This window comes from Periplaneta americana, chromosome 16 (assembly GCF_040183065.1).
Source record: "Periplaneta americana isolate PAMFEO1 chromosome 16, P.americana_PAMFEO1_priV1, whole genome shotgun sequence".
NCBI classification, from domain to species: domain Eukaryota; kingdom Metazoa; phylum Arthropoda; class Insecta; order Blattodea; family Blattidae; genus Periplaneta; species Periplaneta americana.
The window spans coordinates 35,143,926-35,162,022 of record NC_091132.1 but is presented as its reverse complement, the minus strand read 5'-3'; the positions used below and the strand labels follow the sequence as shown (position 1 = coordinate 35,162,022).

The window sequence follows — 18,097 nt, the reverse complement described above, 5'->3', positions numbered from 1 at the left end:
GAAGTAGGTGAAGTGCCACTTCACCTATTTACGTGTGAAACACAATTTCATCTCATATTAATAATTAATTCTAGTTATTACCGATACCGTATTTCTAAAATAAAAAAAATCCTTTTCAGCCGTTATGAACAGTGTTTAGTTGTATAAATAGTACCTGTAACTGTCTGGTGAATAGAATAATGTCAACTGTTACAAGCGCCGAGCAGTGACTGTTGGAACTTACAATACTGTAAAGGTGAAATTATTTGGGCTCCCATTCTCATACAGCATTTGGTTTCCATGGTAATGTGACGTCACGCACTAAAGAAAGATTGTATGAGTGAAGTGCCTTTTCTGAGTCTTTCAGTTACAGAGAACTGTCAGACTTGTAGGTGGAGTAACCAGTTTGCAGATCTAACGGTACTAATAACAGAGAAGGATTGAAGCTGGCCTCCAAGGCCAGGGGCTATTGTTTAAGGGCTATGAAATTTTACAGTATGTACTACCTGACTCGAGAATAGTATCCTCATTCCTCATTAAATAATTTTTCCCTCCAAATATGAGTTTCTTATTAAACCGAACTTGGCTTGACTTCTCTTACCAAACGTGACTACGAAATTGACAATTATGTTTTATTATATCTGAATATTTGAAACACATTAATGTTATACCATAAAATGACTGGTTTAAAATGGTCTAGGTACTGGTACTTAAATGTTCCAGTATACTTCATAACTTGCCTGGGAGCCTGTGCATAGCCGTCATGTGGTGGCTTTTCAATATCAAAGTCTTTAGGGAAATATGGGGACGTTTCAGGCCGGAAATCGATGCCTGGCTGCAGATATGGAAAGAACTTCGGGGGTTCTGGCTCCAACTTCTCTCTGTAAAAGGATAAAGTAGTTATGAATTAATAGATTTGCAATGTTTTCTTGTCACTGTGTGTTTGTTTTAACTTTAACATGCAAATTAAAATAACGAAAAAATGTACAGTGGCATTTCTAAGTAGAACAGTTTGGGTAGACCTGTCTCTAACCTTCAATAATAATTTATTCCGTAACAAACACAATGCAAATATCATAATAATACAGGGTGATTATAAAGTAATTACCCATTTTTGTGAAATAACAATTTTTTACTTTTTATTTTCAGTTAATTTGAAAGAATGCTGTCCATTGAAAAACGAATAGCAGTTGTTTGTGGAAGGTTGCGTGGATGGACATACCAACGGATCCAAGAGGACTTCAATCGTAGGTTCCGAAAACCTGGGCCAAACAGGAAAACCATAAGCAAGTTGGTGAATAAATTCAAGAGGAAAGCAATGTTGCCGGTGTTAAACGTTCTGGGTGGCCATCCACATCAGATGACACCATGGTGCGTATTGAGGAGGCTATCACACGTAGCCCATCTGCTTCCACCAGGCTGCTTAGCAGAGAACTCGGTATCCCTCAGTCGACAGTTTGGAAAACATTGCACTATCGCCTGCACATGAAAGCATACACAATTCAAGTCCTGCATCACCTTGAGCAAGAGGACTATGCCGCCTGAGAGGCTATGTGCAGGCTGCAGAAGAAGAACAATTGATGAACAATGTGTTGTTTTCCGATGAGGCAACATTTCACACGTGTGGCGTAGTGAATCGTCACAATTGCAGAATTTGGGCTACGGAACAACCACATGAGATCCGAGAATGGCAGAGGGATACACCGAAAGTTATCGTTTGGTTGGGAATAACAAAATCGACGGTTTATGGACCTTTCCAGTAATTGTCGGTTCGCCAAACGTGAAACAGTTACCTAGATATGCTGCAACAATTTCTTGAGCCTCAGTTGGTAGCCAGTGGAATTCTGGACACTGTTGTTTACCAACAGGATGGGGCACCAGCCCATTTCGCTCTCATTGTCCGGGATTATCTTAATGCTACATTTCCGGGACGATGGATTGGCCGTGGGTCAACAAGGTTGTGGGCATCCCGTTCTCCAGACTTAACACCACTAGATTTTTTTGTTTGGGGATTTGTGAAGTCTCAAGTGTACAGGGTCAAGATAAGAGATGTGGACCAACTCAAACGTCGCATCAGAGACGCTGTACGCCTCATTACACCGGATATTCTGGAACGGGTGTTTCGACACTCGGTGCAACGCTGGGAGATGTGTCGAGACATGCGAGGTGGTCATGTCAAAATGCGGTGATTTTGTATGGTATATCACTGTACTTCCTTATAATTATCATTTCAGCTTCGTTGAAGTCCGTTTTCCTAGAAATGGGTACTTACTTTATAATCACTCTTTATTGTCAATAACAAATTTGACATTTGAGTGTGGTTTCCGTTTTTTTTATCTATTTAAATAGAACCTGTATTTTTAACAAAGGAAGAAGTTTTATTTCAGATTTTGGAATAGGCCCCGGCCCAATGAACAATAAAAAATTATATAAACACTTTTAAATACATGCAACAGTTTGTATGAGACTCACCTAAAAGTGATTGCGAAGGGTGAAGGATCACTGACTCCATATTTGTTCTCTACTCGTACACGGAATTTATAATCACGGAATGGTTCCAAATTATGGATATCACAGACACAACTTCTAATTCCTGTAAGAGAAATAAATGTGATTGTAATAAATGAGGTTCGTTACAATTTTAAAATATAGCTTTCAAAAGATACAAACGTTTCATCCATTATAAGAAATATTTATTTATTACTGAAGTTCTTAAAACAACATTCAAATGGTGGTTTGTTAATCCAAATACATTATCATTGTTATTTGGAGGTATATGGTTAGAATAAAGGAATTTTTAAACATAGATGCAAAATATTTTGTTATAGTAGATAAATTATCTTACCAAATGAAATTGAATGTAAAAATATAACAAATATTTTAACATATACATTTTTGTTAAAACAATAGCAATTACTGGTAGACCATCTTCACATTTATTAGTGTTAATCTTTAGTCACTCAAATAAAAATAAACACTATGGAACGTTAAAGACAAGTCTGTACACCTTTTCACATAACTTGCAATACTCTTTTGGTACAATACATGAGTTTATTACTTTATTAAAACCAATGTGAAGTTAATATTAATGTATTAAAATACATTGTTATTTGTTGATAAGGTGGAAAATATGAAATGAAATTGTTTGAAACTTCTTGATGAATACTCTTACAGTATTATGTTGCCGGTACAGTGTATTATGTTTCGGGATGCAATTTAACAGGAGATTCTGACTGTAATACTGTAATACCACTTTCAAATGAGCCACGTTTAAAGAGAGTAAAATTATTCAAATTCTAATCCATCTTTCATTAACATCACTTATAACATCGCAGGGACAAATTTCTAATGACAGAATTATTCAAAACTGGGTATGAAGTACGAAGGAAGAGATTTCTAGTAGATTCCGCATCTGAAATGTTAAGATGTTTTAATACTAACTGAAACCTGAAGCAGTGGCAGCCGAACAACTAGAGCTTTCTATGATGGTACGATGGAGACCCATTTCAAATCTCGTGAAGTCCAAACAAAGACGATGTTCGAATAGCTTTTTGGGGGGAGGGGGGAAGTTGGGAAGGATACTCCCGTTCATAGCTATTCATAATATCTCCATCTGACAATCATCCTATCATAAAATAACCAGAAGAAATGCTTCACAGGATTCTTACGGCAGAAGTCATAAAGAGCAACTAATTACGGGAGTCTCTGGATTGGTACTGTACACAAGCAAAAAAGAAATTTATTAAGAGATTTGACGCAAATACACGCTTTCTGTATCCTTGACAACGAATATAAACTTTTTACATAATATGTGTGCCTTCTTGCATAACTTTTCATGACCTATTTTCTACCCACTTTGGGCGTACCTAAGAAGAAGCAAAAAAGATATACCCTCCTCTAAATAAAAATTCAAAACTAAAAAAAGAACACAAAATAGAGCTGAAAAAAATCTGTTTGAATTAATTATTTTGTTTATTTTTTACCTATTCTGATTTTCTTTTCTTTTCGGATAATATTTTTTCATCCTATCTGCAATTCTTGTAACTATTTTTAATGTAGGCCTACTAATATTATTCTTTCCTTGAATAATTTCATTACTTATTTCACAGTTTCGTGTGCGTCTTGTGTTGTGCTATCAACACTTGGAAATAATGTATTATGATTCATATATTATTATTATTATTATTATTATTATTATTATTATTATTATTATTATTATTATTATTATTATTATTATTATTATTATTATTATTATCCACATGCTATTCTAGAATTAAAGTAAATAAATCAAATGTTATCATTAATACGCGTATAAATATTCCCGACTGTATATTACTCGTATATAAAATGAAAAGAACTCTACATACGATGATGCCTGTAATTTTTATTTAACTTGCTATTTTTTGTTTATATTGGTATTACTTTTAATATTATTATTGTGTACTGAAAGCAGAAATAGTGATTTACTCAGAATTGTTCTTGACATTTTTATTCTTAATATTTCTTCTTCTTCATACAAGAATAAGAACTCAATAAAAGTATCTGAATCGAAAATTCACAAAATTTGGCTGATTTTTTCTTTCTCTTGAAATAAATCTCATTTGCAAAACTTTTTAATATAACAGCTATCCCAATTTTTAATTAATTGAATATCAATTCCAAAAAGAAGCCTCAAACAAAGCAGTGAGTTCTGAAAAAGATTACCGGTATCACATAGTGGAATATGAGACTGCATATTTTACATTTTGACGTTGTAAACATGAATTAGTGTGTCATGAGAAAGTATGTGCACATTTTCCCTGTAGTGGTGTAAATGAGGACAGTGACATGGTACATGGCCAATATGGCTGGATATGAGTAATGGTGTTAGGCAGTCAACTTCTTACGTGCACTTTCAAACATATTTTGAAAAATCTTTATATACATTTTCAGCTCTTAATAGAAGAACAGGGAAGAATCTATGTTTATAACGTTAGTTAAAATTAATACAACAATTACAGCAAGCACTGAGAGTTAATATAAACTGCAATAAAACACAAAGTAAAATAAAGAAAATTAGGGAAATAAAAAATAAACTGTATTTTACAGGTTAATGTTACATGATGATTTTAAGAGATAACAAAAAAGAAATGAATCAACTTCTTGTGTAAGAAAGAAGCAAATTATCAGCACAACTTAAATGTGTTTTCAGAACAGTGCATTTAAATTTGTTATCAGATAAGTAGGCAGAATTTTGTTAAAAAATAAATGTATACAGTACCAGTAGACTACATAATTGTAACTTACGCCTTATTTATTTTTGTATCTATGGAGCAAGTGTAAATGTTAAACTGAGTATTTAAAAATTATCCAACAAAAACAAGCTGTACAGTACTATATCTCTACAGAAACTGTATATAGGCTACTACTGTATATTTGGAATATTGAAGATACAAGCATATGCCTATCATACTGCTAGAATAATTAAGTGATAAACAATTTTTGATATACCGGTATATTTTTTATTTATGTTGCCAGTATATTTTTTATTGAAATAGAAGTACGTATTAACATTTTTCACGAATTTTCGTGTAATTTTAAACATTTCTATAAATCATATACCATACTGTAGAATTGTCGAGATACATTATGTTATGAAAGTAACTTCAGACAAAAGTTGATATGTAAATTGAAAATTAGGCTATCCAATTTTGATTTCAAGTGTGCGAATATTAAAAAGCATTATTGCATGCAAGCAGGTTATAAGATATTTAGTAATAATTTATGGATATGTAGCAGATTTGTTAGTGTTTTTGGAAAAACGTATTATATAACATTTCATTTAGAAGCCAAACAACATTCTATTATTAAATTTAGAAGCCATTAAGTCTGTTAATAGAGTTTCATCCAAATGGGTACATACTATCAGCCAATCAAAAGAGAGTACTCACCTAGTTGTGAACTACTCTGCTCTGAAGGAAATTTACAATCCTGTTCTTTCTGCAAGATTATGAAAACTACAATTTCATTACCTTCTCTTAACCTATCACTGATGAAACTCTTTTTCTAGTAGTTGGAAAATTATCAAATAATACATATTATTTATACCAGCATTATGAATCCAAAATGCTGTATGAAGTAATATGTGTGCACATTACTTTAACAAAACTGCCTTACGGAATAAAATGTGTGTAGTCAACGCAAGTGTGTGTTGCACATACTTCCCCATGTTGTCTTGTAGAATGACGCTCATACATATCTGGCGATACATAATAAATTAACAAAAAAATTTTTGTCAATAAATGATTGGCAGGATAAACTAGACTACGAAAATTTAAGATAATTTTAAGCTTGCGATTTTAAATACAAGAGCTTAAATATTAATATGCAGTCTCACTTAGAGGACTTATTATTTTTATTATTGTTATTATTATTATTATTATTATTATTATTATTATTATTATTATTATTATTATTATTATTATTATTATTATTATTATTATCATCATCATCATCATCATCATCATCATCATCATTTTCATCATTATTGCTTTTGGTGAAACAATGTAGTATTTAGTATATTTGACAAGAAAGTAGTAATGTTTTATTCAGTAAAAAAAAAAAAAAAAAAAAAAAAAAAAAATCAAATTTAATTAGAGAAGTGATTGATGCTTAAATAGAAAATCCAGCAACCATGTTAGCATTAAAAAATTCTCACTACCAGCAGGCTCAAGTCATGCGGAATATTTATGAGCAGGTATCAACCTACTGAAAAAATGATCCAATTTGCATTAATAACATAATAAACCAAAAACTTATTTACATCTTTTCAAAGGAAAAAGGAGAAAAAAAGAAAGCAATTTCTGACTTCTAGCAGACAAAGGTCTTCGTGCATACAGATTTTGAAGTAATACTTCGTATTCAATCTACAGTACAAAATAAAAAATTAACAACTCACATAATTAAAAAAAGAGCAATATTTCTGAGACCTGCATTCATATTGTAGCTACTGGTACTCTAAGTAATGTACAAAGTTGACTTGCATATTTTTATGATACACATAATAAAAATATATAAACACAATAAAAGTTTTTTTGTGACTCCGAATGTATTATGGCTCACTTCAAAGCTCTCACGTAATATATGAAGAATTTTGGATTTAAGAATGTTTAAAACTTCAGATTAACATTGATTGGAGTTCTGTGCATTACAGTTTTGCTTTTCATGGATCGTAAACGTGTTGTACATTATAAAACCTCGATACTTTCATTGTATGCACTCTTCACATTCCGTAAAGCGATCAAGTAAATGTTATTTCATCTATAATTTGTGTAAAATATTGGCATAATTTGTAAAAAATAAATTAATTGAAATAAGCCTATAAATATGAATAGATGACTTCTATCACGGTATCATTGTGTCGTGTTTGCTTATAAAATTAAAATAAACTGTGATTAGAAATTTAGAATATGGTAATCACATTGATGGAACTAAAAGCAGTTCCTTCATATAATTTATATAATTTTAAATATTACAATTAATATTTTATTGTCATGTACTGATGGAAAGTTGTAGGAGAGGTAATAAATATTTAAATTATTTAGTTGATTACTTCGTATCAAATTCAGTAGTGAAATGCAGATGATGGCATTAGGAATAAATATGCTTTCAGACAAATGTTTAGTTTATATATTTGAAATCAATCTAAAATTCGTGCTATTTAAACTGTATACGTGAAATGGAATATTTTTGTTTCCAGAAACTGGTAGCTTAAAACATTTCTTTTACTATAATAAAACAATTTTATTGACTGTCTAAAAAGCAAGTAGTATCGGGTAACATAAAAATTCCTTGCATTTAGATTGTTAATACTTTATACTTCTGTCCGAAACTTATTTTAACATCCTAACAGTGGGGGGGGGGGGGGGAATTGAAACACACGGGGTAATGTAGCACCTAGCATTTCATTAACTCTGTAGCAATTTCCTAATCCCCACTCTTTGCATGTGCAACAGAATTCAATTATTAACCTGTATATGTAAGGGTTATTCAAACTCTATGCATTAAAGTGTTCTTTTTTTTCCAGTGCCCAATGCCATTCTGTACAACTGTTTACAATTAAAATGGACTGAACTTATTGGTTTTCTGAACATTAAAATTAGTAACTTGTAGTAGCACTTTGAAGGGTTAGTATTTAGAGAAATTTGTCATCTCCCATGATATTAAGCAATAAATCAAAGTATCCAGAATGCAATCTAATATTAATTAATTTATTCACATATCATATAAGAAAACTACATAGTGCAGTAAGCCCGAATTACAGCGTTAAAAAGCAATATTGATATTACAGTCAACATAATGTATGAAATATATTACAATAAAAAATAAAAAGAAATTAATCAGACGTTAATATTAGCTAGTTACATTTATCACTGTGAAGAGAATTAACTGAATGATTCTATGCCAACTGAGTTCATGCAGACATATTATCCATTAATACAATTCAATTATTACATACCTTTCATAAGCAAATAAATTAACAATTGCACAATGCTAATTATGCACAAATATAATTCATTGGCAAGAAGTCTGATTATATTAGTTGACATATTTTCAATGTTTAAACTGTATCTTACAACCAGTAACACACTATTTATGATAATTCAAAGTTATCACTACTGCGATTTTTTCTTGTTTTCAGAAAACAAAAAAAAACTATTGAGAAATTTAACTCTGTAATAATTTGTGTAATATTTGTCTCCGATGTATACGTGTTAAAAGGATCTTGTAAATATATTCTGCTCTACAACTGATAAAAACTGAGAAAAGCAAATCAACTCAATAACTATGATCTTATGAAATACAAAAATGTGATACTTATTTCCTTCTCTGTTTATTTTTACACAGTGAAACCCAACTAACACAACGTCAACAACATTTTTTAACTTTAAATATAAAACATTTAAAAATGTATCAAATGGAAAACACATTTCATATCCAAGCGTCTACAGAAGTTAAAAAAAAAAAAAAAAAAAACAGTATACCTTAGATAAGTATTTCAGTGTCCTAATGCCTGCTTCACAGAAAAAGTTTACTGTTCTTTTACAAAACCATTTAATGATAAACATAACTTATTTCAATCACAGTGATGAAATTATCTATCATGATGTACCGGTACGTAAATTGAATTCCAACTCGCCATATTTTAATAGGTACTGGTACTACCCGTGTCAAATAACGAAAAATATGTAAAGCACTTAGTGCAGGATGGGGAAACTTCGAGATGATTTTTGGTGGTCTTCGGGTAAGTAAGTATATATTATTACTGGTCACAGTCGAAAACAACAGAAAAAACTAATAAAACTGACAGACTTATTTATAAAAACTATATTATGGTATAGAAATTAACTATGATGGTAGCGCCAACAGTCTTAATGCAACATAATAAAATACAAGGTATAAATTAATGCAATAATGCAGTTATTTTGCCAGTACCAGTACTTCGAAGCAGATCACCATGAAGCATGCAAAAATGCCTCCTTTGCTCCAAGACTATTAATGTGTGTGATTTAACTAAGGCTGGTCGTTGTTTTGTGATCATCAAGAAAATGCATCTCACATTATCTCATTAAAATGTAAGTTCAATTATTACATTCTATTATAACCTACTACATTCAGAATGTTTCATGAAGAGCATTATTTAAAAATGATTGTAATCACCCTTCCACTATTCCCCGTAATGTGATGTCATAGAATTTTTCAGAAAAGCATTCCTGATATCTAAATTTAGTTTAGTAGCCCACAGAGAATGCTTTCTCAATTTCAACCTAGTATTTCTGAAAATTAAATATGTTTGTTGGGATGGAACGTAAATATCTTACTAGTTTCATAATATGGAAATGTTAACAGTGAGCTTTACCAGTACAAGACGAGATTGCACCTGATTGAAGTGACTATGTCTTGTAACATTGATTAATACTTTATCTCTAAAACAGTGCTAAGAAATGGGAAAACATATCTATCTACAGTAAATAAAAACCTGAAAACAGAGAACACTCCGACACAAGCGAGATCATGAGATCTTATTCTGAAAGTTTATCACTCAGCGGTGGCATTCACAGTTTTAGCTTTTCCTTTGTTTTCTGTAACGAAAGAAGTAAAAAATATTATTTTATAGATTTTATTATATTTTCATATGTAATCAAAATGACAGAGATGAGAAAAATACTCGATACAATCGCGAAGTTCGAACACAAATAACATGATGAAGGATGAACAATGCTCGATTGTGATTCGAGATGTTACAAATTATGTTCGAAAAATAATTTAAAAAATTGTTTACGAAATTTTCATTACTGGTATTGTTCATGCTGAAGACGAATGCCATATTAATAAAAACTTCTAACTTCACTTATTAAATTCAGTTTTCTAGTTTACAAGTAAATAATGATATGATATTATTGTATTGTTGAAATAGTTGGAAAATATATTTGAAATGTTATTATTCTATGCTTGTTTGGCGAATTTCATTGCTTTAGTTCACATGACGTGTAAGTGAATGGAGACTGGAGTTGGAGGAGAATATCATGTTTCTTATTGTTATTATTTTTGTATGTGTTCAGTATGCTTTGTCTTATAGGCAGCCCCTGAATGGCGAAGCTTGTGGAGAATAAAGTCTCTTTCTAAGTAAATGTAACATTTCATGCATGTTCTGAATTTCAATTTATCACAAGCGAATAAATGATGCAACATTATATTACAATGTACCAGTATGTATTTGCTTGCAACTGTAAATAAATATATTTCTATTGCTACATTTTATAAGAAACACGTACAAGTAAAAAATCCAAAGGTTATTGAGTAATATCACAGTACCGTACTGAAGTATTCAAATTTCGATTCCATCAAATTCCTATGGAATTTTTCAGTTATTGAACCACTTGAGCTGTGTTCATCACCATCTCCATTGAATGAATTCATTTCCTAATTATCAAAAAATTCGACAATTTTCAATGGTCAAATATACCACAGTTTTTATTCGGTGGTACATTTTGTTACAGTATAGACTTCCTCCTATAGGTGAACAGTGGAGGCCACCAGCCAGAAATGACTGTCCCTGATTTTCAATGTTATTACACACGCAAAATTTTATACTTGCCGTTTTATGTACGGTATCTACTATCAACAAAAATTATTAGCGAAGCTTATGTTCATATTAATATTTCGCAATGCAAAACAGTAAAAAAAACGTATAAAAAGGGTTTCACTGTGTTTTAGATGTCTTCTTTGATTCGCTATGAATTACATAACAATTAAACATATGCGAGTCCAATTCATTTTACTCACTATTGGGATTTATAACCAAGTGATAATAATGTACACCCATAATTAAAAGTTTCCATTCATTACTTTCTTTAAAAATTCAATCAAACTGCGACATAGATATCTTGGGCCATGCTCTTATCTCCAATAAGTACTTCACATACTACTTTTCTTTCTAATTTTAAGTATGAATAGCAACAATGCCTGAGAAGAACTATTTACCCTTAATGAATATTAAAATAATAAACAAAGATAACAAAATTCATTCTCACAATGACCTCATTTTTAAAGAGGCTACAAGTTGGTGTTAATGATATGTGGAAATCTTAGAGAGAAAGTATTTTAATAAAATGAAGTGCCATCATGTGGTGCTCAGTTTTAGTTGTAAATTGTTCCCACTTGACGTAGATGTAATGTTGCCAATCTTAAGTCCAAGTGACAGTACTTGTTTGCTCCTGATACGTGTTGAAGAGCTACTAATGTTGCCAAATGTCGACAACAAAAGTGAGAATAAGAGAGTATTGAATCATGCGCAATATAACAAAATCATAACTTAGATCTTTTTGTCCTGCGCAATTTAGGTCATAGATGATGCTGGCTACAGAAAAATAACTTGACTAGTGGCTACTAGTTACTATGCGAACTGATTTATATAAATGACTGAAAAATGTTTTACAGGAGACTTTTAAGAATGGACTGTTTGATTCACTGATCAATTCAGTGAGTGAGTGAGTGTATGAGTGATTTGATCGAATTCATCTACTGATTCATGAAAAATAGTCGAGTGCTTCGGTACTCTATTTCACGACATTCATAGGTGAGGGCACTCTTTCTGTGCTATCACTGATGCGTGAAAAGATATGCAAGAATCTCGTAAATCTTATGTTCAAGGTGGTTGCTTCATATAATACAGAGGTTACCGGTACCGGTATGTTGTCTAGTAGCTGGGCGAAAGTCCTCACAAGGCAATTTAAACTTTTTAATATAACGATAATACTTCTCAAGTTCTTCCTCGAACAATGAAACTGTTCCTTCTAAGCTAAAACAGCTATTACGACGATCAATTCTGGCCACCTCAGTGACACATGAACATAGTAACATTACTGACAGCTCTTTTAATACCATTTCATTGCCCATATTTTTCCTTGGATTCTATGCGAGTCCAATTGCGCAGCCACTTTTATAATTTCTCCTCAAACCTGAGAAATACTGGCGTGGTTCTTCAGCCCTACTGATTCAGTATGTACTGGTAATTGCTGTCATAGGCCTTCTGTCATCTCAACAATGTTTGAAAGCCACCAGATTTGATCAAGCGCCCAATAAGCATTTTCAGTTTATTGGCCTCGTCATACTTTCTGCTATTCTCTTTTGTAACAGTAATTTATGATTTCATCTAATTCAGTGGGTCGTATAATAAATACGTTAGTGTTCTTTGTAAAAATGAAAATGAAACTCAAAACGACAAGCTATATAAAGTAACTGTCAAAATTATTGTTCTATTGAAGGGTCATTATATTAGAAGTAAGATATGTAAGAAAGTTAATCTATGAGACACTATTTTGCCTAAATTTGATTCTCAAAATTCACTGCAATAAATTGAGAGCGGACCCACTGAGCTTTGAGATGAAGCTTGCCCACGCAGCAGTCAAGCAATGATAAGCGGAGGTCTGCTCCGTGTAAATTTCATTAGTCTTTGATTCTGATTCTCGTAGTTACTCTTCTCCGTCTAGCCGAGTCCAGCAGTGGAGAGGAGTAGGTTCTAGTGTAATGTTTACCTGTACGTGCAGTGAACCACTCTCCGTCAGGCTGCTCTGCCATCTCCACTCTGTATGTCACCGGCAATCTTGGTCCGATGGGGATTGACGGTTTCCATGACAGAGTGAGGCGACGGTCAGTCATGCGGCTGATGATGGGGCGATCTGCGAGCGGCAGTGGGGCCCCAGTCTTGCGGAATTTGTCAAAATCTGTGTACAGATCTCCTACAGGACGCTTTGGCTTACTCTCAAGAGCTGAAATATAGAAATAAATCACGTTATGTTTAGTAGACCGATTCTTTCTATACTCCCTGGTACAATCATAAACTATTTTGTCTTCTGATAAATACATTAAGTAAAATTTAAATTTCCAGTTCACATGTACAAATATTCTTCGGAATATTTATGCACAATTTCACGAGGATTAATACCAGTTCAGCCCCTTGACTTGGCTGGATACAATTAAGTCACATCCTCCTAATTAAATGCTGACTAATATCGCTTTTAGAATACAAGCAGAGAGAAATTATATTCATGTATAAGTATATATTATGTTACATTAAATTAAATTAAATTAAATTAAATGCTCCGCTCAATTAGCAGAGGCTGCAGGGACTATAGGGATATCAGTTATCACTAATTTCTTCCAATTTAGAATTACTATTACAGTTAACTGCAATTTTCTTATTGTACTGTTTTTTTTTTTGTTTGTTGACTCTATTGGTCATGTACTAGCCATTTACAAAATGAGTGAGTTAGTAACTAAGTAAATGAGTGAGTGAATAAATAAATAAATGAATAAGTGAGTAAATAAATAAATGCGTAAATAAATAAATAAATAAATAAATAATAAATAAATAAATAAATAAATAAATAAATGAGTGAGTGAGTAAAAAATGAGTAAATAAATAAATAAATAAATAAAATAATAGATAAATAAATAAATATATAAATAAATAAATAAATAAATGAGTAAATAAATAAATGAGTAAATGAATGAATAAATAAATAAACAAATAAAACAATGAGTAAATAAATAAATCAGTAAATTTATAAATAAATAAGTAAATGAGTAAATAAATAATGGAGTAAATACGTAAATAAATAAGTAAATAAATAAATAAATGAGTAAACAAATAAATGAGTAAATGAAGAAATAAATGAGTAAATGAATAAATAAATACATACATAAATAAATGAATAAATAAGTAAATAAATAAATAAATAAATAAATTAGTAAATGAGTAAAGAAATAAATGAGTAAATAAATAAATAAATAAATAAATAAATTAATTAATTAATGAGTAAAAGAGTAAATAAATAAATAAATGAGTGAATGAGTGAGTGAGTGAGTGAGTGAGTGAGTGAATGAATGAATGAATGAATGAATGAATGAATAAATAAATAAATGAGTAAACAAATAAATGAGTAAATGAACAAATAAACAAATAAATGAGTAAATGAATAAATAAATACATACTGTAAATAAATGAATACATAAGTAAACTAGTAAATAAATAAATAAATAAATAAATAAATAAATAAATAAATAAATAAATAAATAAATAAATAAATAAATAAATAAATAAATAAATAAATAAGTAAATGAGTAAAGAAATAAATTAGTAAATAAATAAATGAATAAATAAATAAATAAATTAATTCATTAATGAGTAAAAGAGTAAATAAATAAATGATTGAATGAATGAGTGAGTGAGTGGCCGGCCCGGATGGCTCAAGTGGTAGGGGCACGGCATGTCCCTATCGCTTGATCCGAAGGGTTGTGGGTTCGAGTCCCGCCTCGGGCATGGGTGTTGTAATTGCATTAGTATAAGTAAAACAAAGGTAAACAAACAGAAAACAGAAAAATAGATAACTTTGGAAAACAGCCTCTGGCCGGTGGAAAAAAAAAAAAGTGAGTGAATGAGTGAGTGAGTGAGTGAGTGAGTGAGTGAGTGAGTGAGTGAGTGAGTGAGTGAGTGAATGAATGAATGAATGAATGAATAAATAAATAAATAAATAAATAAATAAATACTATTACCCTTTCAGTAATTTATTGGATGGCAAACAGCATGAGGAGTGAAGAGTGAGTCATCATTGGAGCTGCAGACTTTCAATATGGTACTTACAGTCGTAATTGAGATCTGCTTCACAGGTGGCTTCTCCGTGAGGATTGAATATCCTCAGCTTGTACTTGGCCACATCTGAAGGAACAACGCCCTCAATCGATAGCCTGAGCAGACCTGATCCTTCACGCTCCATACGGATACGATCACTGGGATAAATCTTTTCTCCATCGCGGAACCATTCAAACTCGGGTTCAGGGAACCCTGAAGCACAGGCTGTGAATTTGGCTGTCATGCCCTTGTAAACTTCACAGTCTCCAATCTTCTTCAGGAACTCTGGGGGTTCTATCTTTTGTTTCTTCTCACTGAAAAAGCAAATTTGAATTAGTGGTACTGGTATGGTTGAAAGGATGCAGAAAGGGGCATATCCACACTCAACAGTTTAAAGTAAATTGAAATTTTGTGCCACTTTTTCCTAAGAATTTAAAATAAAGTGTAATCATTTCTAAAATACAGTAATGACTATAAAAAATCCACCCAATAGCAACTGTATTTACTCGAATATACTGTAATATGCACCTCATTTTCTTATCCTAAAATCCAGAAAAAAAATACTGGCGAATATAATACGTATACCTGTGCTAAAAACCACTCAAAATTAAAATTATTTTATTAAGACACGTTATAAAGACACCCTTACCTTAGCAGTTCAGCTATACAACACATTCATCCTCGTTTTCAATATCAGAACTGAAACTTCCGATCAACAACAGGTCTGGGTTGATGTCAAAACAATGATTGATATGCATAGGCATATAGAGTGTTAATTAGAAGGCCGGAAGGGAAGAAGACCTTTCGGGAGGCCGAGACGTAGATTGGAGGATAATATTAAAATGGATTTGAGGGAGATGGGATATGATGGTAGAGATTGGATTAATCTCGCTCAAAATAGGGACCATTGGTGGGCTTATGTGAGGGTGGCAAGAACCTCCGGGTTCTCTAAAAGCCATTTGTAAGGAAGAAGTTAGAATTTTTACCAATCTCCTCCCTCAAGACGTATTTCTATTTAACTGACTTTCTGAAACCAGACTATCCAAAGTTAAAAGTAGTCCTAACATGTTGGGCTGTAGGATGTTCAACATGTTACCACAAGAAGCATAGGAAGTGTCACTAGACATATTCAAAGTCAAAGTGAAAACGTTGCTTCTTAGAAACCCATTCTATTCTGTGCAAGAATATTTTGAGTTAGAAAATCAAGCTGTAGATATTTTTTAGGTTTCTTTCTCTGAATTTTATTATTATTTTGTAATATATTAGGAAATTATTATAAATTGTTAACTTAATTCTTGTTTTATTGTATATAAACAGAGCATATCAAATAATATTTGTGATCAGTGTGTTACAATTTTCATCTACAGTAGATATTAGCCTATTTTTGATAGTCTTGACTCAATTGTAAACTCTAAGGAGTATTTGTGATCATTTTGTTTTATCTTTAGTGGTGTAATAGAATATTTTTCATTTTAGTACGATAATTTCACACCTGTAATTTGACAATGTCATTAGCTTTTGCTATAACGACAGCTAATAAATACTATACATAATCGTACCTATTTTTAAGAAGGGGGACAAGACTAACTGTAGTAACTTTCAAGGAATATCACTTTTGTTGACGTCGTACAAAATTTTGTCGAATATCCTTTTGAGAAGATTAACTTCATATGTGGATGAAATTATTGGGGATCATCAGTGTGGTTTTAGGCGTAATAGATCGACTATTGATCAGATTTTTTGTATTCGACAGATATTGGAGAAAAAATGGGAGTATAAGGGTACAGTACATCAGTTATTCATAGATTTCAAAAAGGCGTATGTCTCGGTTAAGAGAGAAGTTTTATATAATATTCTTATTGAATTTGGTATTCCCAAGAAACTAGTTCGATTAATTAAAATGTGTCTTAGTGAAACTTACAGCAGAGTCCGTATAGGCCAGTTTCTATCTGATGCGTTTCCAATTCACTGCAGGCTAAAGCAGGGAGATGCACTATCACCTTTACTTTTTAACTTCGCTCTAGAATATGCCATTAGGAAAGTTCAGGATAACACAGAGGGTTTGGGGTTCCTTAAAAGCCAGTAAGTAATAAATACTATACTATACTATACTATACTATACTAATATTTTTACTCACATCTTGTCCACTACTTCCAAATTTGCCTCACATGACGCCTCGCCATCGAGGTTGGTAGCTTTGCACTTGTAGCGTCCTGTGTCTTCAGGCTTGCAGTCCCTCACATACAGACAGACAGTGTCGCCATCTCGCTTCACCCTGTATTTGTCTGTGTCGGCACCAGTTCCAGAGGTGATGGGTTTGTCATTGAAGTACCACGAGACTTCTGGCTGTGGCACGCCAGATACGCGGGCAAGGAACTTGGCATCAAATGTCGGACGCTGCACAAATACATAAAGCTTTTCAGTGGAACAAATTCCCAACAAGAGAAGTCGTCTTCCTTTTCATATAGATTACATATAACTGGTTTTTCAAGCAGGGGCCTTTTTCTCAATGAAGGTAATGACTGACTTACAAGAAATAGCTAATTATAACTGAAAACTGAGAAGAAGAAGAAGAAGAAGAAGAAGAAGAAGAAGAAGAAGAAGAGGAGGAGGAGGAAGAGGAAGGAGAAGAAGAAGAAGATGCAAGAGAAAAAAAATAAACAGCAAGAAGGCAGAAAAGAAAGGAGGAAAAAGAAAGGAGAAAAGATGATGATGATGATGATGATGATGATGATGATGATGATGATGATGATGATGATGACGACGACGATGATGACTTCTATGTCTAGATGAGTTTTATTTAATTTGCCACTTTGACAACAACTATGTCTAGGTGAGATTTATTTAATTTGCAACTTTTCTTACTAGCACCCTTAATTCATTATGTGTCATTTTGTTTATTAATTACGTTTCGAGAAGATTTAAGGCTGGTCCACAATAAACCG

At 32.1% G+C, this 18,097-nt stretch overlaps 1 protein-coding gene across 6 annotated transcripts in view; it reads right to left on the bottom strand.

The window, feature by feature from the left end:
• Obsc (Obscurin) overlaps nt 1–18,097 on the bottom strand; it is a 439,567-nt gene that overhangs the window by 39,937 nt on the left and 381,533 nt on the right. For all 6 annotated transcript variants that reach the window (XM_069813004.1, XM_069813001.1, XM_069812999.1 and 3 more), the window contains 5 exons: nt 17,290–17,549; nt 15,164–15,465; nt 13,056–13,289; nt 2,452–2,572; nt 720–860 (listed from right to left, as the gene is read on the bottom strand). In XM_069813004.1, coding sequence (XP_069669105.1) covers nt 720–860; nt 2,452–2,572; nt 13,056–13,289; nt 15,164–15,465; nt 17,290–17,549 — 1,058 coding nt within the window. The remainder of the gene's footprint in view (nt 1–719; nt 861–2,451; nt 2,573–13,055; nt 13,290–15,163; nt 15,466–17,289; nt 17,550–18,097) is intronic.